Below are 22,897 nucleotides of genomic sequence, written 5' to 3'. Positions count from 1 at the left end.
TATCTTCCTGGGTCCCACTCCTCCTCCTTAGTAGTTTAAAACCTCCAAAGCGACTCTCGCAAATCTTCCTGCCAGTATATCAGTCCTCTTCCAATTCAGGTGCAATCATCCTTCTTGTACAGGTCACTTATACCCCAGAAGAGATTCCAATGATCCAAAAATGTGAATCCTTCTCCCATACACCAGCTCCTCAGCCACCCATTCACCTGCTCTATCCTTCTATTCCTACCCTCACTAGCACGTAACACCAGGAGTAATAGTCATTTACCAAAAAAAATTAAAATTATGATTTAAAAGTCACAACTGATTCAGCCTCAATAGTTGTTTGTGGAAATGAATTCCAAACTTCTACCCAATCGCTGTGTTTAGAAGTATTCCATACTTGTACGACTGAAAGGTTTTGCTCTAAGTTTTAGACTGGAAACAAACTCTAGTAAAAAGGAAAGATAAAGTCATCATCATCCCATTTAAGAGGCAGAATGCAGAATGAGTGAGGTGGTGGGTGCAAATGCATTGCAATTTCCTTTTTTGAACCATCATGCTAAAATGTCAAATGACATCTGTTACCTGTTTAACTTTTGATCTACTAAAGTAAGATGTTGATATGTGGATTTGTCCCAGAAGCAATACACATTTTGGGATCTAAGAAGTAAGAGTGATCTCCAGTGTTCATTGTCTACTACAACAGTCTGGGCAACACTACATGTTCTCAACTGAATGTGCAATACTAGCAGAATTTAATGAAGTAAAAAGTAATTGTAAGGCACAAGGAGAAACCAAAATAAACTTACCAGGGTTTCAAACCTTCTCTTACATTAAGATGTTTGGTATTACAAGCATCAAGGCACTGTCGCGGTGGTATTTGCTGATATTGGAGAGCCCAAGGGTTCCTTGTGCAATGTGGGGTGAATACTCAGGTCTTCCTTGGACAACAAGAAATTTTAATAGAAATAATTTTGAAAGATGGACCTGGGCCTCTAATATTCAATGGGCTCTTTCTGCTGGACTGTAGTCAGTGCAATAATGGAGGTTAATATTATATTGCACCACCAATAGCTTTTGTCCCCTGTAAGTCTCTGCTGACTTTTAATGTTTGAAGATAAGGGTCAACAAATTTAAAAATTACCTTGGTAGAAGTCAGGAGGTAATACTTCAAGTTTTAATCCTCTCATGTCCTATTTACATTGGGCATTGGTTTGGGGTAGAATGAAAATTCCATACAAGGAGCTTCTTTTGTGCTTGTCACTCCTCAAAAATTTATTTTGCCAAAAAAGTAACATTTCAACAAGGCCAAACAATTAAAATCTAACAATAACCTAAATAAATGCAAAAAGCAGCAATCTCAAATCAAATTTGACAATCAGCCATAGGTAATATCAACAGGTAAGCAAATAGTTTTTGAAACATGTATGTGTAAGAATTGGCTTATAGGTAGAGAGAGGAAGATAGATAGATTTTGGGAGGGAATTCCAGAGCTCAGGGCCAAGCACCTGAAGACATGGCCTCAATGGTTTAGAGCTTAAAACCAAAGATGTACGAGAAGATAGAAAATGGTGCATTGCAAATATCCCTGAAGATTATAGAATTGGAGAAGATTACAGAAAAGGAAAGAGATGAAGTGTGGAGGAATTGCAGTACTAATAATTATTAATCACAGCATGGCTTGCACTGAGATAGATTTTGGTGCATTGGCCTTAGTTTGACCTATGGTTAAAACTATTGATTACTGACATTTGATTTTACCTTTCAGCAAATAATTAAAAGATGGCCTGGTTTCATCGACTGTGAAAATATAATTTTGAGGTTTCATAAATTCTGCCAAGTTAATACAAAACTTGTTCATAGAGACTTTTTCTTTTTTTTGTTTCCACTACCTTTTCTACTTGGCACTAAATGGGCAACTTCTGTGGGCGTTTTCTGCACTGGATAAGTGGGTTTATCATTATCCTCACTTTGTTCTCCAGGACTTTGTACAATCAGAAGCAAATCAGCGTCCTCTTGTTCTAGTTTTGTGGCTTCCTCTTTCAATCTATAATGACATCAGAACAAATTACCAGTTGCAATGTAATTGAGGTACTTTACAGAGCTATGCAGATGTCAGTTAATATCAAATCCAAACGGGCAACACCTTAATTTATTGAAGTAATGAAATAAAGGCCTTGAGTGCAAGAGCCAATAATAATAATTTGTGCAAAGCAATGAGACCAAAGTTAAAGGAGTGTGTGCAGTGTTAGACAGTCACACCATGTAAAAGACATTAAAGTCACAGAAAGTTCAAATCTTGATTCATCAGGATGACACTGCACAAAAATCTATAGCTGTGAGGAGAGATTTGAGTTATTCCCACTGGAGTCACATGTCATTCCAGATTAGGTGAGGGCAGCAGTTTTCCTTCCCTAGTGTGAACTATCTACGTTTTTATAAGCATCAAGCTTCCGTAGTTATTTTTCTGGCACCAGTTTATAGGGGTCCAGATTTTTGAAATGAGTTTCAGGATGGGATTTGAATTACAATATGGAATTTAACTTCTACCAAGACAACTTACAAACTTGAATCACATGACCTTTGAGCTATTAGTCTAGGACTAAACTGATAGGCTACCCTATTCAGATATGATAAATCTATCAGACCATAATACCATAAAATATTGGAGCAGAATTAGGCCACTTAGCTCATCAAGTCTGCTCCACCATTGGATTATGGCTGATGTGTTTCTCAACCCCATTACCCTTGATCCCCTTAGTAATCAAGAATCTGTCTACCCCAGTCTTAAATACACTCAATGACTTGGCCTCTACAGTCATGTGTGGAAAATAATTTCACAGATTAATCACCCATTGGCTGAAGAAAATGTTCTTGATCTCAGTTGTAAAGGGTTGTCCCTCCACTCTGACGCTGTGCCCTTGAGTCTCAGTCTCTCCTACTAATGGAAACATCTTCTCTATATCCACTCTATCCAGACCTCTCAGTATTCTGTAAGTTTCAATGAGATTCTCCATCCAGTTAAACTCCATGGATTACAGTCCCAGAGTCCTCAACCACTCCTCATATGAAAAGTCCTTTATCCCTGGGATCATTCTTACAAACCTTCTCTGGACCTCCTCTGATGCCAGCACATCCTCTCTTAGATAATGTGCCAAACATTGCTCACAATATTCCAAACACAGTCTGACCAAAGCTTCGACCTCAGCAGTACATTCCTGCTCTTGTATTCTTGTCCTCTCAAAAGGAATGCTAAAATTGCATTTTTCTTCTTAACTGCCAACTGAACTTCCATGTTAACCTTAAAAAATTCTGAAAAGCATTCCTAAGTCCGTTTGTGCTTCATATTTCTGAGGCCTTTCCCCAATTAGAATATAGTCTACACCTCCATTCTTTCTATAAAAATGCATAACCTCACAATTTCCCACATTATACTACATCCGCTGCAGCCTCCCTGCTTCCTCAACACTACCTGTCCCTCCAGCTATCTTTGTGTCATCTGCAAAATTAGCAATGACACCTTCAGTTCCTTTGTCCAGATCATTAATGTGCAATGGAATAATTCTGGTCCCAAAACCGATCCCGGTGGAACTCTACTAGTTACAGGCTGCCATCCTGAGAAAAAGCCTTTTATCCCCACTCTGTGCCTTCTGTCATTAGTCTATCTTCTTTCCATGCAGTACCTTCCCCCATAGCTCTTACCTGATTTAGCAGTCTCCTATGCAGCACCTTGTCAAACACTTTCTGAAAATCTAAATAGACCATGTCCACTTACTCTCTTTTGTGTAAAATGCTTGTTACCTCCTCAAAGAATCTAACAAATTTGTCAGGTATGATTGCGCCTTAATGAAACCATGCTGACTCAGCCCTATTTTACCATGCATTTCCAAGGACTCCACAATCTCATTCTTAATAATGTACTAAAATCTTACAAACGACCAAGATCAGGCTAACCAGCCCATAGTTTCCTATCTTCTGCCTCCCTTCCTTCTTAAACAAGGGTGTTACATTAGCTATTTTCAAATCCTCTGGGATTTTCCTTGAATCTAGTGATTCCTGGAAGATCACCACCAATACGCCTACAATTTCCTCACCTATCTCCTTCAGAACTCTCAGGTGTAGGTGCTCTGATCCAGATTATGTATCCACCTTCAGATTCGTAGTCCTTTCTCCTTAGTGATGATCACTGCATTAACCTCTGCCCCTGACTCTCTTGAAGATCTGGTGTGCTCCTGGTGTTTTCCACTGAGAAAACTGATGCAAAATACCTATTCAGGTCATCTGCCATTTCTTTGTTCCCCATTACTACACTTCCACCCTAATCTTCCAGTGGTCCAATGTCCACTCTTGCCTGTGTGGACATTTTATATACCTAAAAGATCTCTTGTAATCGTCTTTTATATTACTGGCCAGCTTATATCATATCTCCTTCTCTTATTGCTTTTTTTGGTTATGCTCTGCTGGTTTGTAAAGACTTCCCAATCCTCTACCTTCCCACTAATCTTCACCACATTGTATGCTTTTTCTTTTGCTTTTATGCTGTCCCTAACTTCCCATGTCAGCCACGGTTGCCTCATACACCCCTTAATATGGTTTTTCTTTCTTGGGATGAATTTCTGCTGTGCCTCCTGAATTATCCCCAGAAACTCCTGCCATCGCTGCTCCATTTTCTTCCCTGCTAGGCTCCCCCTCCAATCAACTCTGACCAGGTCCCTCCCTTATGCTTTGTAGTTATCTTTACCAGAAGGGAATGAGCAAGCAAACATCCCTACAATCTCTTATCTATCAGACTCATCACCTTTAACAAGCCCCAATGCAAGGGAATCCATGCTTTGTGAGAACCTTTTATTTTAGATATAACCAAGATGGATGCACAGAACCATCTCTCTCAGTTCCTACCAATAGCTCATGAGAGTTGGGATTAATCAACTGTCTCCTAGAAAACACGGTGAGACAGACCTAGCTCTTGTTGCAGCCTTTATCATAGCCTGGCGAGCCAGCTCATTCTGTCGCACGATGTCCCTCTTTGCCTCCACTTTCAGAACTTCAGCATGATCATGGGCTGGAAACAACCTCTTCACAAAGAAGAAATAAACTTGGCTCAACCACAATTCCAGCTCAGCACCCGACTTGATTGGAGACTTTTCTTCTGGAATGTTTTCTAAAGGGGTCTTTTCTGAAGGAGCTTTTTCTTCTGGAATGTTTTCAGAAGGGTTCTTTTCTGACATTTTGTTTGAACAAAAAGAAAAGAACAAAAATTGAAAGTTTATTTATGCAGATAAAAATGCATGCCTGAACAATCCTTTTTAAGGGATTTAAGTCACAGAACTTGAACAACTGGCTTCATGTGGACTTTGACATTAATGATTTCTGATTATTATTGTAATTTATAACATTTACAGTTCAACTGTCCTCATTTATCCTGCAGAATACTGTTTTTGTAATTAAAGATTGCAGTGAGGCAAAGACATTACAAAAGTTTATCAAGGATGGTTTATTCTACACAATAAATTTGTTCTTTTTTATGTGGATTATCTCTTTGCCATTCATTAGCTGTAGAAATTGATACATCAGTTGTGAGGAATCTGTCATGAGACAGATATCTGTTTAGTTGGAGTATAAAGAGGGAACAGTATTTTATGATTATCTTTACACTTTTATTAAAATTACCAAGTGAAGGACAGTGTAAATGGGAGTCTTTCCTTCTGCATTGTTGGTGCTGAAGCATAAATCCTACATCTGGTGCAAATTGTTATTACTAAGAAGATCAGACACACCAGACAGGGTTTTAACCATAACACACTGTTCCTGATGGCAAGACAGGGAATTCAGTGCCTACACTTATAATTAAAATTTTAAGTGCAAGTGGAAAGCATGGGAAACATGTGTGATCAGGTTGTGGGATAAGCTTCTCAGCGGTGAAACCTTCTGTCAGCTGACAATGTAGCTGGTACAGGTAAGTTATAAAAAAGCCTCCTGGTTAAGCGGGAGATTCTTTATTGTGGCCACAGCTTTCCTGCCCAACTTCATTGCAATCAACATAAAAGTGCTGAAGTGGCAGGAGTGCTTTCCAAATTTGATTTTTGTTTGTAGATATTTCACATAATGTGTTTCAAATATGTGTTTTTGTGTTGATTCTTTATTGAATTTTCATGTTTATGTCCAGTGTTTACATGCTACTCTGCGGGATATGGGTAAATTTACAGGCTCAACTGTCCCTAAGTTATATGCATGGTAAAAGATATTGCCTGAGATCACTTTTAGTGGAGATAATTGAAATGTTGTAGGTGAACTCAAAGTCTTGTAAGGATTCTGCCAGCCAACAATCTGAAATGGACGTACTGTGAACAATACTGATGCCACCCTTTAAGGCACCTCATTTTCTTACTTCGACCACCATCTACTTCACTGGGATGCCAGGCCCTCCCTCCTTCTACACCTCCATAGCCATCCTGTCCTCCCCACTTGCACACTTCCACATCCCTGACCCCACTCTGCATCTCACCAACTCCGTCACCACTGACTCATACTGTATCATATGGGGAACTCACCAAAGCATAATGTGAGGCCTGATACCCTAGAAACATAGCAGTGATTTCATGTCTGCTGTTCAACCCATCATCTGGAAATTGAAATTTCTGCTCCTAAATTATTCAGTTTCCACGTTAAATGCTTCTCACTCTTACACGCTCCATAAAATTCTCCTCATGTCCCCTCTCACTCACCTCCTTTTTGGACCTTAATACATACTCCGATAAAGGCATTTCCAATGTTGCTTGTGACTATGCTTCTCACCAGCTTTGTCTTCTCACAGAGCTCTGAGGCTTCATGAGCAGTTGTTGGAAACTTTCAACTCAGTCGACTGGATGTCCAGTTTGTGATATAGAGTGATGCAATAGTGTGGGTTCAAATCTGACACTGGCTGAGGTTACCATGAAGGACTCTCCTTCTCAAATTCTCCCCTTGCCTGAGATGTGGTGACCCTTAGATTAAATCACCACAAGTTGTCTCTCTCTCTAATGAAAGGGTAGATCTATGGTCTGTAAGACTTTAGCGACTTCATCCTTTACCTATGTATTTCAATTGCTACTGGAGAGTGGGACTGAAGCCCTATCCCAGAAGGAAAGTTCCTGATTGTGGAAACCTGCATGTAGTTAAGGGTGGCACATTGGTTTAGTGGTTAGCACTGCTGCCTCATAGTACCAGGGACCTTGGTTCAATTCCCGCTTTGGTCAACTATCTGTGTGGAGTTTCCACATTCTCCCTATGTCTGTATGGGTTTCCTCCAGGTGCTCTGGTTTCTTCTCACATTCAAAAAGATGTGCAAGCCAGGTGAATTGGCCATGCTAGTCAGGGGCAAATGTAAGGAAATGAGTCGAGGTAGGTTACTCTTCAGAGGGTTGATGTGGGCTTGTTGGGACAAAGGGCCTGTTTCCGTACTGTCGGGAATCTAATCTAATAAATATAAAGTTTCAAGTGTGTAAACAAAAACAACTTCACTGCACTCACCTATTCCACTCAGAGGGACTTCGGATTGCTTTTTGTTACTCTCCATTGAAGGTGCCGATTGAGCTATTCTTTGACTTTGTTCCTCATCTTTTGGAGCATTCTTTGCAGAGTTTGTACCTGCTTTACCATGATTTGCTGGAATCAGTAAGAAATAATTATTAGCACCTATAAATGACAAGTGCAAAATCCATAAGCATGCAAATGCTGGAGATCAGAGTCAAGACTGTGGTGCTGGAAAAGCAAGGCAGGTCAGGCAGCATTCGAGGAGCAGGAGAATCGACATTTCGGGCATAAGGCCTTCATTAGCAAAGAGGCTTGTGGGCTGGGGGGGTTGAGAGATAAATGGGAGGGGGGTAGGGCTGGGGGAAGGTATCTGGGAATGTGATAGGTAGATGAAGGTCCGGGTGAGCATGATAGGTCGGAGGGGAGGGTGGAGTGGATGGGTAGGAGAGAAGGAAGATGGGACAAGTAGGACCAGACAAGGAGGTGGTGCCAAGTTGGAGGCTTCGGATTGGGATAAGGTGGGGGGAGGGGAAATGACGAAACTGGTGAAATCCACATCGATCCTGTGTGGTTGGCGGAAGATGAGGCATTTTTCCTCCAGGCATCAGGTGGTAAGAGTTTGGTGATGGAGGAGGCCCAGGACCTACATGTCCTTGGTGGAGTGGGATGGGGAGATAAAATATTCAGCCACAGGGCAGTGGGGTTGGTTGGTGTGGGTGTCCCACAGATGTTCTCTGAAAGGATCCGCAAGTTGGCGTCCGGTCTCCCTGATGTAGAGGAAACCACATCGGGTGCAATTGATACAGTAGATAACGTGCGTGGAAGTACATGTAAATTTCTGTCGGATGTAGAAAGATCCTTTGGGGCTTTGTAGGAAGGTTTGAGAGGGGAGGTGTGGGCACAGGTTTGCACCCTGCGGTGGCAGGGAAAGATGCTGGGGGGTGAGGGATGGGCTGGTGGGGGAGGGGGGGGGGGGTGAGTGGGGATGTACCAACCACAGCCTCTAACTTTATGGTCTGAGAATGCTGCACCACGTCTGCGTCTGCCCCAAGATTCACAAACCTGACTGCCCTTGTCAACCCATTGTCTCAGCCTGCTCCTGTCTCACCAAACTCATCTCTGCATACCTTGCTACCGTCCTGCCCCACCTCCACCCCACTTGGTCCAGGAACTCCCCATCTATGTTCGGGACACCACTAACACTCTATACCTCCTCCAAGACTTTTGTTTCTCCCACCTCATACGCCTTATGTTCACCATGGACATCCAGTCCCTCTATGCATCTATCCACCACAACGAAGATCTCCATCTCGGACACCTCCCTCCCCTTCCTGGATCTCTCCATCTCCATTTCTAGTGACCAACTGAACACAGACATGTACTACAAATCCACCGACTCCCACAGCTACCTGGACTACACCTTCTCCCACCCTACCTCCTGTAAAAATGCCATCCCTTATTCCCAATTCCTCCACTTACGCCACATGTGCTTCCAGGAGGACCAATTACACCATAGAACATCCCAGATGGCTTACTTCTTCAAAGACCACAATTTCACCTCCCACGTGGTCGACGATGCCCTCCAACGCATCTCCTCCCCTTCAACCGCAACAGGGACGAACCACTCTAGTCCTCACCTTCCACCTCACCAACCTTCACATACATTGCATCATCCTCCACCACATCCGCCACCTACATGCAGACCCCATTACTAGGGATATATTTCCCTCCCTACAACTATCTGCATTCTGGACAGACCATTCCCTCTGTGACTCCCTCATCAGATGCACATCTCCCCCACCCCTGGCACCTTGCCCTGCCACCGCAGGAAGTGCAAAACCTGAGCCCACACCTCCCCCCTCACCTCCGTCCAAGGCTCCAAAGAAGCCAATCCTTCTACGTCCAACAGAAATTTACCTGTACTTCCATGCATGTTATCTACTGTATTAGTTGTCCCCAATGTTTTTTCCTCTACATCAGGGAGACAGGACGCCAACTTGCGGATCCTTTCAGAGAACATCTGTGGGACACCCACACCAACCAACTCCACCACCCGGTGGCTGTATATTTTATCTCCCTGTCCCACTCCACCAAGGACATACAGGTCCTGGGCCTCCTCCATCACGAAACCCTTACCACCCGTAGCCTGGAAGAAGAACACCTCAACTTCCACCTTGGACCCTGCAACCACACGGGATCAGTGTGGATTTCACCAGTTTCCTCAGTTCCCCTCCCCCCACCTTATCCCAGTCCGAAGCCTCCACCTCAGAACTGCCTCCTTGACCAGTCCTACCTGTCCATTTTCCTTCCTTCCCATCCACCCGCTCCACCCTCCCCTCCAACCTATCACTTCCACCCGCACCTTCATCTACCTATCACATTCCCAGCGACCTTCCTCCATCCCCAGCCCCATCTCATTTATCTCTCAGTACCGCTGGCCCACAAGGCTCATTCCTGATGAAGGCTTTATGCTGAAACGTCGATTCTCCTGCTCCTCGGATGCTTGCCTGACCTGCTGTGCTTATCCAGCACCACATTTTTGATTCATAAGCTTGCACCAATATAATGAAAACATTAGAATATAGAAAGCATGAACAAGGTGGCTCATATAACACCTTGATTCTGCTCCATCATTCAATATTTTATTTAAAGATGTTTAAAATATATTTATTTAAAATATTTTAAGTAGATCTTTTATTTCAATTTAATCTTTCCATACATCCACTGAGCCCTTGATTCTCTTAATGACGAGTGTCTTGAAGATATTCAATAATTGAACTTTCACAGCAGCTATCTAGGTATGAAAATTCCAAAAAATCACATCTGTCTGAGAGAAGATATTTCTTTTTCATGTTTAATTGAGAAATAGACTTTTCAGCCCAATGATCCTGTTCTATCATTTAATTAGGTCATGGCTGATGTGACGAAGCTGTTTCTTTAACAAGGTTATGCTGTCCTTGGCTTTTTTTTAAGAGCAATCTTAAATGACACAGGCTTGGAAAAGTCTGGGGGTTGAAGGGTTTTAGGGCCAATTTGTTTATAGCTAACAGATATTGCTCAGGCAGAAGGCTTTCCAGTTTAAAAAAAAACACTTGTATAATGAAAGGAAAGTGGCCAGATCTCCCAGCTCAGCTTTTCTCTGGTTTGTTTTTTTTAAAACAGTAATGTGGAAAAGGTGCTGGACCTAGAAACAAGTCCAGACTGGTACTCTCCCTCTGACTTTTTTCCTGTGAGAACTTGTTTGATTTTATCTTTTGTGCCAAGGGGTGTTTATGGGGATTGTTGCAAGTATTTGGAACAGCATCATTAAGTTGGGATAATCTGTTGAGTTTTCAAATAGGTCAGGTTAATTGGTATTTTGTTTTCTGTTAGAGTCATAGAGTCATAGAGATGTACAGCATGGAAATAGACACTTCGGTCCAAACCATCCATGCCGACCAGATATCCCAACCCAATCAAGTCCCACCTGTCAGCACCCGACCCATATCCCTCCAAACCCTTCCTATTCATATACCCATCCAAATGCCTCTTAAATGTTGCAATTGTACCAGCCTCCACCACATCCTCTGGCAGCTCATTCCATACACATATCACCCTCTGCGTGAAAAAGTTGCCCCTTAGGTCTCTTTTATATCTTTCCCCTCTCACCCTAAACCTATGCCCTCTAGTTCTGGACTCCCCGACCCCAGGGAAAAGACTTTGTCTATTTATCCTATCCATGCCCCTCATAATTTTGTAAACCTCTATAAGGTCACCCCTCAGCCTCCTATGGTCCAGGGAAAACAGCCCCAGCCTGTTCAGCCTTTCCCTGTAGCTCAGATACCTCAACCCTGGCAACATCCTTGTAAATCCTTTCTGAACGTTTTCAAGTTTCACAACATCTTCCCGATAGGAAGGAGACCAGAATTGCATGCAATATTCCAACAACGGCCTAACCAAAGTCCTGTACAGCCGAAACATGACCTCCCAACTCCTGTACTCAATATTCTGACCAATAAAGGAAAGCATACCAAACGCCTTCTTCACTATCCTATCTACCTGCGACTCCACTTTCAAGGAGCCATAAAGCTGCACTCCAAGGTTCTTTCTGTTTTATTCAGTAATCTTGTTAATAAATTCTGTTTTGTTTAAGACAAAATGTTTTGACCAGCTGATTATCTCCTGGAATACCCACTAAACACTAACTTAAAACAACTAGCAAAGTTAGGGTCTGGGCTATCTTCTTGAAATGTTTTGAGGGGTCTGGCCTGGTCCATAATAGATTGGGGCTGTTTGCAGGATTTGTTCTGTAGTTTCAAATTGGGATTAGACTTGTTGCACTTGAAGGCAGCGAGTGGTAGGTGTTAGTGTCTTTTGTTCTGGGTGTTGAATTTGGTTGGTTTAAACAGTGCTTGGGACAGCAATTGTTCTTTCAGTCACCAGGAGTTTTCTGGGAGTGGAAGAAGTGACCTTGGGGGTTTTACAAAAGGTGGTGAAGGCCAAGCTGCTGGAATTAGCAAACAAGCTGGAGTTGGAGCTGCCTCCTTCTATGAGAAAAGGAGAGATAACTACAGCAATAGCTCTGCATTTAAATTTACTGGAAACATCGTCAGAATCTTTAGAGATGGCTTAAGATGAATGGGAAAAGATGCATAAAGCATAGAACATTACAGTGCAGTACAGGCCCTTTGGTCCTCAATGTTGCGCCAACTTGTGGAACCAATCTGAAGCCCATCTAACCTACACTATTCCATTATCACCCATATGTTTATCCAATGACCATTTAAATGCTCTTAAGGTTGGCAAGTCTACTACTGTTGCAGGGAGGGCATTCCACGCCTCTACTACTTTCTGACTAAAGAAACTACCTCTGACATCTGTCCTATATCTGTCACCCCTCAATTTAAAGCTATGTCTCCTCAGGCTAGCCATCACAATAGAGGAAAAAGGCTCTCACTATCCATCCTATCTAACCCTCTGATGATCTTATATGTCTCAATTAACCTTCTTCTCTCTAACTAAAATAGCCTCAAGTACCTCAACCTTTCCTCATAAGACTTTCCCCCAATACCAGGCAACATCTTAGTAAATCTCCTCTGAACCCTTTCCAAAGCTTCCACATCCTTTCTATAATGCAGTGGCCAGAACTGTACGCAAAACTCAGAGTGCGGCTGCACCAGAGTTTTGTACAGCTGCAACATGACCTCATGGCTCTGAAACTCAATCCCTCTACCAATAAGAGTTGACACACCGTATGCCTTCTTAACAACCTTATCAACCTGGGTGGCAACTTTCAGGGATCTATGTACCGAGATCTCTCTACTCAACTACACTACCAAATTTCTTACCAATAGCCCAGTACTCCTTATTCCTGTTACTCCTTCCAAAGTGAATCACCTTGCAATTTTCTGCATTAAACTCCATTTGTCACCTTGTAGCCCAGCTCTGCTGCATATCTATGTCCCCCTGTAACCTGCAACATCCTTCAGCACTACCCACAACTCCGCCGGCCTTAGTGTCATCACAAATTTACTAACCCATCCTGCCAGGCCCTCATGAAAATGACAAACAGCAGTGGCCCCAAAACAGATCCTTGCAGTATACCGCTAGTAACTGAACTCCAGGATGAACATTTCCCATCAACCATATCCTCTGTCTTCTGATCCAAACTGCTAAATCACTGCAGCACTGCAACACAGTGTTTAAGCTAAGTAGTGGGGGGGAAGGAGACAAACTGGAAATTCGAGAAGGAAGTTAAAGGGAAAGTGAGAATAAGAGAAGTTAAGAAAAACAACAGAATCACCGGAGCAGAAAACTCAAGAAAGGATCATACAGTATGGTCAAGTGATATAGGGATTGATAGGAAGGGTGAGGGGAGTAACAAATTAAAAATATTATATATGAATGCACGAAGCATAACAAAATAAGGTGGATGAGCTTGAGGCTCAGTTGGAAATTGGCAGGTACGATGTTGTGGGGATAATTGAGATTTGGCTTCAAGTGGACAGGGCCTGGGAAATGAATATTCAAGGTTATACGTGATACCGAAAGGACAGATTGACGGGCAGAGAGGGTGGAGTGACCCTGTTGGTGAGGAATGGTATTCCCTTGTGAGGGGGGACATAAAATCAGGAGATGTAGAGTCAGTATGGATAGAGCTGAGAAATTCTAAGGGTAGAAAGACCCTAATGGGAGTTACCTATAGGCCCCCAAACAGTAGATTAGATTAGATTACATTACAGTATGGAAACAGGCCCTTCGGCCCAACAAGTCCACACCGACCCGCCAAAGCGCAACCCACCCATACCCCTACATTTACCCCTATATCCAACACTACGGGCAATTTAGCATGGCCAATTCACCTGACCTGCACATCTTTGGTGCTGTGGGAGGAAACCGGAGCACCCGGAGGAAACCCACGCAGACACGGGGAGAATGTGCAAACTCCACACAGTCAGTCGCCTGAGGCGGGAATCGAACCCGGGTCTCTGGCGCTGTGAGGCAACAGTGCTAACCACTGTGCCACCGTGCCGCCCAGTAGTCGGAATGTAGGGTGTAAGTTGAATAAAGAGTTGAAATTGGCCTGTTGCAAAGGTATTACTACAGTTGTTATGGGGGATTTCAACATGTAGGTAGACTGGGAGAATCAGGATGGTACCGGACCCCAAGAAAGGGAGTTTGTGGAGTGCCTCCGAGATGGATTCTTAGAACAGCTTATACTGGAACCTACCAGGGAGAAGGCAATTCTGGATCTGGTGTTGTGCAGCGAACCGGATTTGATCAGGGTCCTCGAAGTATAAAGGAACCATTAGGAGGTAGTGACCATAATATGATAAGTTTTAATCTGCAATTTGAGAGGGAGAAGGGAGAATCACAAGTGTCAGTATTGCAGTTGAACATAGCTATGGAGCTATGAGGGAGGAGCTGGCCAAAGTTCAATGGTTCAATACCTAGCAGGGATGGCAATGGAACAACAATGGCAGATATTTTTGGATATAATGCAGAAGATGCAAGATCAGTTCATTCCAAAGAGGAAGAAAGCTCCTAAGGGGAGGCAGGGGCGGTCATGGCTGACGAGAGAAGTTAAGGACTGTATAAAGATAAAAGAGAAGTATAACATAGCAAAGATGAGCGGGAAGCCAGAGGACTGAGAAACCTATAAAGAGCAACAGAAGATAACTAAAAAGGCAATATGTGGAGAAAAAATGAGGTACGAAGGCAAACTGGCCAAAAATATAAAGGAGGATCCAGCCCATTTTCTGGCAACGGAACTATTGCATGACACATATCCTGGAATGTTTCCTGACTGTGTGGTAACGAGGTCACAAAGTCATCAGCTGAAACAGGAGAGATCAAAGAGTACAGATAAGAAAGTTGAAGTGGAATTAGCAGACACCCTGTTTGATCAGATGGTTGAGACAAAGCAGGATCTGATAGATGACAATGCAGACATCTTTAGCTCAGATAAATGAACTGAATTACAGCAGAAAGATGGAAACTTAAAGCAGTTGTATCAAAAAGCATACACAGAAAAGGAATCCGAATGTATTCCTGAATATTATTACCTTAAAAATGAGGTCTTAATGAGGAAATAGAGACCATCACATATTCAGGCAGATGAGAAATGGGCATAGTTCATCAAATCGAATTGCCAGTGGGGTATAGGAAGGAGGTGTTGCGAGTGGAACATGAGCCACACCTGGGGGTCATTTAGGACTGAGGAAAACACAAGCTAAAATACAAAAACATTTTTACTGGCCTGCACTGCACAAGGATGTAGTTGAATTTTGCCAGATGTGTCATAATTGTCAGGTGAAAACCACAGTCGGAAATAAACCCGCACCTTTAGTACCTATTCCTGCATTTGAGGAACCTTTTACAAGAGTCTTAGTTGATTCTGTAGGTCTCCTACCTCAAATAAAAAGTGGGAATCAGTATTTGTTAACAATAATGGATGTGTTGACTAGATTTCCAGAGGCCGTCCCATTATGCAATATCACAGCTAAAGGATTGTAGAGGAATTATTCAAATTTTTCACTAGATACAGACTATGACAGAGGTACAATCAGATCAAAAGTCAAACTTCGCATCAAAATTATTCAATGAAATTATTGACAGCTTAGGAATAAAACAATTCAAATCTGCTGCGTACCATTCAGAATCGCAGGGTAAGCTAGAAAGGTGGCATCAGATATTAAAGATAATGCTAAGGGCTTATAGTTAAGACTACCCAGATGATTGTGCTTTTTGCCATCAGAGATGCACCAAATGAATTGACCAAATTCAGTCCATTTGAATTAGTTTTTGGGCATGAAGTGAGATGACCGTTAAAATTGATTAAGGAGAAATTGGTAAGTCAGAATCCAGAGACCACGTTTCTGGGCTATGTGTCAAATTTTAGGGAATGATTAAATAGGGCTAGGGAGTTGGCTAGACAGCATTTAAAAGTATCACACTATACAATGAAACAGAAAGCAGACAAGAAATCAAAAATTCACAATTTTGCAATTGGGGATAATGCACTGATGTTACTTCCAGTGATAGGTGTACCTTTAAAAGCAAGGTTTAGTGGACTTTATCAGGTTGAAAGGAAACTGAGTGAGGTGAACTACTTGATAGGGACTCCAGACAGAAAGTAATCTCACAAAGTGTATGATATGAATATGCTCAAAAGATATTTTGACAGGGACGGAAATCAAGAGGAGAACTGTTATCGATTACAAAACAGAGGGAAGAACCAAGTTCAGAGGATTCTGAATTAGACATGCCTCAAATTAAATTGGACAATGAGGAAGTTGTCAAAAATTGGGATAAATTATTGAGTTACCTTCCTGAGGAAAATCAAAATGACCTGAAAGAGTTATTACTGTCATATAGGGAGATATGTGGAAATAAGGTGGGAAGTACTACGCTAATTATGCATGATGTAGATAAAGGAGATGCTGTTCTGATTAAGCAACATCCTTATCGACATAACTCTCCAAAGTTGGCACAGGTTCAAAACGAGACTGAACATATACTCCAAGACGACATAATCAAACTGAGTTAAAGTGACTGGAGCTCACCCATAGTAAGGGTGCCAAAACCAGATGGTACTCAATGGTTATGTGTGGCCTATTGCAAAGTCAATTCACTTTCAAAGGCTGATGCATGTCTGATTCCGTGTTTGGAAGACTGTGTTGAGAAGGTGGAACATGTAACTTGTTTTTTTAAGTTGGACTTGCTCAGAGGATACTGGCAGGTACCTTTGTCAGAAAGAGCAAAGGCAATTTTGGCTTTCGTAATACCGAATGCACTGTATCAGTTTAAAGTTATGCCATATGGCATGAAAAATGCACCGGCCACATTTCAGAGACTAACCAATAAGGTCATTGCCGGATTACCCAACTATGTCATTTATGTTGTTGATCTGGTAATTTTTAGTCACACATGGAAGGAACATTTGTGACATTTATCAGACTTGTTTGATTGACTTCGGAAGGCAGGCTTGGTGATAAACCTGGCTAAAAGTGAATTTGCCAAAGTCCAAGTCACCTTCCTGGGCCATGTTATTATTACGGACAAATGGCCCTGTGGGATGCTAAAACATTGAGAAGTTTCCCATATCATCGACAAAAAGAGCAGTACTAGGGTTCCTGGGATTGAGCGGATTTTATCAAAAGTTTGTACCAAACTTTAGCAGTGTGGCTGCTCCACTCTCTTAATTGCTAAAGAAAGGCAAGAAGTTTCAGTGGACAGTGGACTATCAGAAGGCATTTGACAGCCTGAAAGCTGTGTTAACCATTCCCCCGGTATTAGCCACACCTAAGTACGCAAAGCCATTCAAAGTGGCTATCGATGTGAGTGATGTAGGTGTTGGTGTTGTGCTCTTGCAAGAAGTCGAAGAGAAGGTAGAAAGACCTATTGGATATTTCTCCAGGAAGTTGAACATTCTTCAGCAAAAATAGTCAACAGTTGAAAAGGAGACTTTGAGCTTGGTGTTGGCATTACAACATTTCAGTGTTTATGCTACTAGTAATGTATCAGAGACAATCATATAGACTGATCATAAACTACTGAAATTTGTGGAGAAATTTAAGGACAAAAATGCCAGACTGTTTAGATGGAACTTGTTGTTATAGCCATTCAATTTGAAAATTGTGCATGTGACAGGACGAGAAGATGTGATTGCCAACACATTGTTGAGACTCAAATGCGTTCCGTAGCAGGAGTACAACAGACTGAAACAGAATGTAGTTGTGCATGTTTGCATATTTATAGTCCACGTAATGTATACGTGTGTTTTAGAACACTAACAATTTTTAAGGGTTTTAAAATGAAGCCATCTTTGAATATTGATAGTTAATTTGTTTTTAAGGGGGGAGATGTGACAAAGCTGTTCCTTTAACAAGGTTATGCTGTCTTTGGCCTTTCTTTCCAGAGAGTTCGTAAACTTTACAAGTGCCAAAACGTCTGGGGGTTGAAGGACTTTAGGGTCAATTTGATAATAACTAACAGATAATGCCTGAAGCAGAAGGCTTTCCAGTTTAAAAAAACACTTGTATAATAAAGGGGAGTGGTCAGTTCTCCCAGCTCAGCTTTCCTCTGGTTTAGTTTTTTTTTTAGTAGTAATGTGAAAAAGCTGCTGGGCCCAGAAGCAAGTCCAGGCTGGTACTCTCTGACTTCTATCCAGGGAGAACTTGTTTGATTTTATCTTTTGTGCCAAGTGGTATTTATGGGGATCGTTGCAAGTATCTGGAACAGCATCATTAAGTTGGGATAGTCTGTTGGGTTTTCGAATAGGTCAGGTTATTTGGTATTCTGTTTTCTGTTCTTTCTGTTTTATTCAGTAACCTTGTAAATAAATTCTGTTTTGTTTAAGGCAAAGTGGTTTGACCAGCTGATTATCTCCGGGAATACCCACTATACACCCACTATCTCAAATTTAAAATTAATATCTAGCCTAGCATGAACTTCCATTTGTGGAAGACAGCACCAAACCTGTAACACTCTTTGTATATAGCACTGCTTCTTGAACAGTCTGAGTGTAAGTTTTAGATCTCTTTTTGTACAATCTTCATCCAGTGGAAATAGTTTATTTTTACTTTGTCTTTTCCTATTAATGTCTTAAAGACTTTGATCAGCTCACCTCTGAACCTTCTAAATTTTAGATAAAATAGATTTAATTTGAATAATCTTTCATAACAATCCCTGAAATTCAGGTATCGTGTTCTTAAGGAAGTTTTGGTTAGCTACTTTTTCAAATAACGGTAACTTGTTTGATACGTTCTTTTAGAATGTGATAAAGGTTCATGATATGTTATAATTATATTTAGAAACTTGTCTTCTATAGTGGACAGAACCACATACAGCTTTAATTTTACATTTATTTTTACGTTGTGTAAGTTAGGAAGAAGTTAGTTTCATTTTTGAGTTATATGAGTGGTTACGGGTTATCTAGAAATGTGTTCCTGTGAATTTAAATGACGCTTTTAAAAAAAGCTTTTGAGATGAATCATTCAATGCTTTAGAAAACAAAGGGTAGAACGGAGAATAAAAATCGGGCTGTTGTTCAGCTTAAACATGTCCAGTAAGACAAGGACACAGGGACAGAAATACCTTTTTTTCCAGAAGGGTAGTGAATGTGGAAATTATTTTATAAATAACAGAAGCAGGTGATTCAAGGGGTAGAAAAAGCCTGTTACAAAGAAGTGCAGTTGGGCAGTATCCAGACTAGTTAGGGCAGGAGAAAAGAAATGCTAAGTGGTTTAACTTTAGTAAGAGAAAGCTCCAGAAAAAAGGCTGCTGAATTAGAGTTTAATTTAGATTGAGAAATAAAGGAGCTGTGTTGGTCATTTGTTTAAGCGTCTCATGAAGAAACATTAACTAAAGAAGATAATGTCAAGTGAATGCTGAGGCTTTATAGAAATAAACCATGTACAGCCATGTCCTCTAATGAGGAACTTTAAAGTGGAAACAAGGCAACCCTCCAAAGAGATTTGAATATCTGTAAAGTTGTTGTGAGGTTGAAAGGGTTGAATCTTTATTTCTGATATTTCTAATGAAACTATTTCTTGGGGGTTCCTCAAGAAGTTGGCAATGGCTTTTTTGCCTGCAGTCATTCCCAAAACACAGAACAAGGCTGGGAAAGTGAGTAGTAGATCTTTCTTTCAGGATTCCAGGACACTTCTAACTGCTTTCCAAACCCCAAGGCTGGCTACACAGAAATATAATTGCAATACAATAGATAAATATTTGAAAGAGACAAATGTTCAGTTGGTAAAGTCCCTGGGGAATGGGACTAATTAAATAGCTTTTACAAATGCTCTGCAGGCAAGATCAGCAATTCTGAAACATTCTAACAACCTAGATGAAAACCTGGAAGTGCTGTAGGCCAACAATACGTTTATTCAGATCCATGTCATCACTTCATGAAAATGTAAAAACTGTATCATTATGTTCACTTGCAGAGCCTTAACATGTCATTGATAACCTCAGATATCAATGAGATTGATAAAGCAAAAGTACTCCTGTTTCTATCTGTTTCCCACTAGAAAGCTCTCTAAGGGTTCTGACAGGGCTTGTTAATGTCCTAAAGCACGTAAATTGGATGAAAGGCCTTAATAGGTTCAGGGTGCAAGTTCTATTTTTCTTTGTTGTATTTTCTGTGTTGTCCAGTTCATTATCAAATCTGGTTAGAGGTCAGCACTGCTCTAAGCCAAAACCAGGACTCTAACTGCATGCTGAAATGATCTGCTTTAGGCCACTAAAGCAATAGTTTCCTCTCCATAATTGAGAAAATGCTGTATTATTTCTTCCCATTTTACCCAGCCCTCTACTCTTCCTCTGAAGGAACACTGGATATTCTTTATGTATCAGTATATTAAACTTACCATGATGGGCAGATGATTTCGAAGACTTTTCAACTGATCCAGTAGAAGCTTTACCTTTCTTCCGCTAAAACAAATGTAAAAGTTAGTTTTTGCCTCGTGGTAGTCATTGAAGTCTAAATTTTCTGAAGACAATGGGGCTAATTTTGACTTTGAGTATCGCATAAAATATGCATCATAGATTACAATCTCTTTGACTTTAATTTACATTGATAGTTCTTCCCTTGATTCCTCCTCTTCCTAATTTATAAGCTGCCAACTTTATTCACATTCAACGGGTTAGCTACCAAATCTATCCTTCTCTATGGCAGTAGCTTGAAGTAAAGCCAAACTGTTCACAATCATGACATTAAATTTGATCCTGAGTTGAGTTTCTAACCTTTTATTTACACAAAAACCAGTTATTTCCACCTCTGCAACATCACTCTGACATCACCTCTATCTCAGCTCACCTGCCCTTGAAACAATAATTCATGCCTTTACAAGATTTTCCTGAGTGAAAGAAAGTGGAATCTTATTACTTACTAACCTCAAGATAAAATAATAAAAGTTGACATTCAACACATACATGAAGACAAAACAGAAGAATAAAGTTTACAAAGGGGAGAGGGTCAAGGAGAAGGGAAGTTAAAGAATATGCAATTTAAAATGTTCTCAGAATCATTGAGTTGTTATAGTTAAAACTGAGACCACTGCTAATTAGTTGATATTTTGTAGTCCAGCAATCATGAAATTTGTAGAATTCATGAATTCTTAGTAAACACATTCTTCCAGTCCTACTGTTACCAGTCAAGTTTCTTGCTGTCTGTTTACTGCTTTACCAAGGAGCTCCTAAAAATATGGTTCATTTTTGTATTCTTAAGTTTGGCTCCGTTGACTTCCTAACTGGATAGATGCAGATGACACTTACATGTCCAATATGTGCAACTTCAGATGCAAGTGTAAATTAGAACACTGACAGTTTTTTGATGTCTGATCCAGGTGACTGGCTTCAATGTATTTCAATAAAATGCCAATTCCAGTTTAAATGATTTGTTTAGTCCACACTGGTTTTCTGAATTTACCTTAAGCAGTGGTCAGGTGATTGCTACAGTCAGGTGATTGCTACAGTAATTTGTTTTTATTTCTTTACTCGTTTAGAGAGCAATTGGCCTTCTGCTAATGATACAATATGAGTTTTGACAGGTATGAATTTTAGCCATTCTAAAGTAGTATCCATGTAACAGTCGACCCTATAATTTAACCTTAAAAAGTAGTTAAAAAATTCAACTATTACTCGAGTATATAGGGTATTTTATAATCATGACAACGTTCATGACTGCTTTCCTAAATTATAGCCTCAGTATACTTGAGGTTATCCAAACCTCTGTGCCAGTGTCTTAACACGCACCAAATCACATTCATCAATCACCTGTATTTGCTGACCAACACTGCTCGCAGTTCAACAATGTCTTGACTTTGAAAGTTTCACTCTTGTTCTCAACTCTCTTATGTGCTAACCCCATGCTACCTCTGCAATCTCCTTCAGTCCCCACAACCAAAAGAGGTATCTCCACTCCTCTGATTCTGGCCTTTTGCAGTTTTGATTTCAATTGCTGGGAGAAAATAATAAAGTTATTTCCTGATGAAGAAATAACTTTGTGGGCGGCACTGCTGCCTCACAGCGCCAGAGACCAGGGTTCAATTCCCGCCTCAGGCGACTGACTGTGTGGAGTTTGCACGTTCTCCCCGTGTTTACGTGGGTTTCCTCCGGGTGCTCCGGTTTCCTCCACAGTCCAAAGATGTGCAGGTCAGGTGAATTGGCCATGCTAAATTGCCCGTAGTGTTAGGTAAGGGGTAAATGTAGGAGTATGGGTGGGTTGCGCTTCGGCGGGGCAGTGTGGACTTGTTGGGCCGAAGGGCCTGTTTCCACACTGTAAGTAATCTAATCTAATCTAATCTAAAAAAAGAGCGTATGCTCCTTGACTCTCCTGCTCCTTGAAAGTTGCCTGACCAGCTGTGCTTCTCCAGCACCATACTTTTTGATTCTGATTTCAACTGCTCCATGACTGGGAGCCATAGTTTACATCACTTAGGATCCAAGCTTTAAACTATCCTCCCTACGTTTCTCCACCTCTCTAACTCACTTTCCTTAATTTAGACATTGCTCAAAATCTCTCTCTTTGACCAAGTTTTTTATCATCTGGTCTAATATCTCCCTATGTAGCTTTATTTTTTGTTTTACAATGCTACTGTGACGTGCTTTGAACCACTTTTTTTACATGGAAGGCATTATATTGTTGTTGGTGCTTTCCTATATACACTGACCACATCTAACTCTACCTCTCCATCATCTCTTGACCCTTCCAGGCTGCTTATATGACAACAGCCTTAATTCGTCTAGCTAGATAATTCCAAGATTGAAACAATTATTTGTAGCTCTTGCTGCAGTGCAGATCCTTTCAGGCCACCATTCAATCCCACCCCAGCTACTGTTTCTGGTAAAACCACAACAGATTGCAATGCATAAACCCTATTTTACTCTTACCAATTTCTGATTTCATATCCTTTTCAAC

The 22,897-nt window shown here is 41.1% G+C and overlaps 1 protein-coding gene across 2 annotated transcripts in view; it reads right to left on the bottom strand.

Moving 5' to 3' along the window:
• Window positions 1–1,194: 1,194 nt before the first annotated feature.
• The window catches only part of rsph10b (radial spoke head 10 homolog B), an 84,978-nt gene continuing 63,275 nt past the window's right edge, over window positions 1,195–22,897 (bottom strand). For both annotated transcript variants that reach the window (XM_087997904.1, XM_043711371.2), the window contains exons 17-20: window positions 20,346–20,409; window positions 7,492–7,626; window positions 4,942–5,203; window positions 1,195–2,029 (exon numbers count right to left, since the gene is read on the bottom strand). In XM_087997904.1, the coding sequence (XP_087854030.1) occupies window positions 1,840–2,029; window positions 4,942–5,203; window positions 7,492–7,626; window positions 20,346–20,409 (651 nt within the window). In that variant the 3' untranslated portion in view covers window positions 1,195–1,839. The remainder of the gene's footprint in view (window positions 2,030–4,941; window positions 5,204–7,491; window positions 7,627–20,345; window positions 20,410–22,897) is intronic.

This window comes from Chiloscyllium plagiosum, unplaced genomic scaffold, assembly GCF_037043375.1.
Source record: "Chiloscyllium plagiosum isolate Xiang-an unplaced genomic scaffold, Cpla_swu_hap1 HiC_scaffold_20, whole genome shotgun sequence".
Lineage (NCBI taxonomy): Eukaryota > Metazoa > Chordata > Chondrichthyes > Orectolobiformes > Hemiscylliidae > Chiloscyllium > Chiloscyllium plagiosum.
This window is presented reverse-complemented; position numbering and strand designations above follow the sequence as displayed.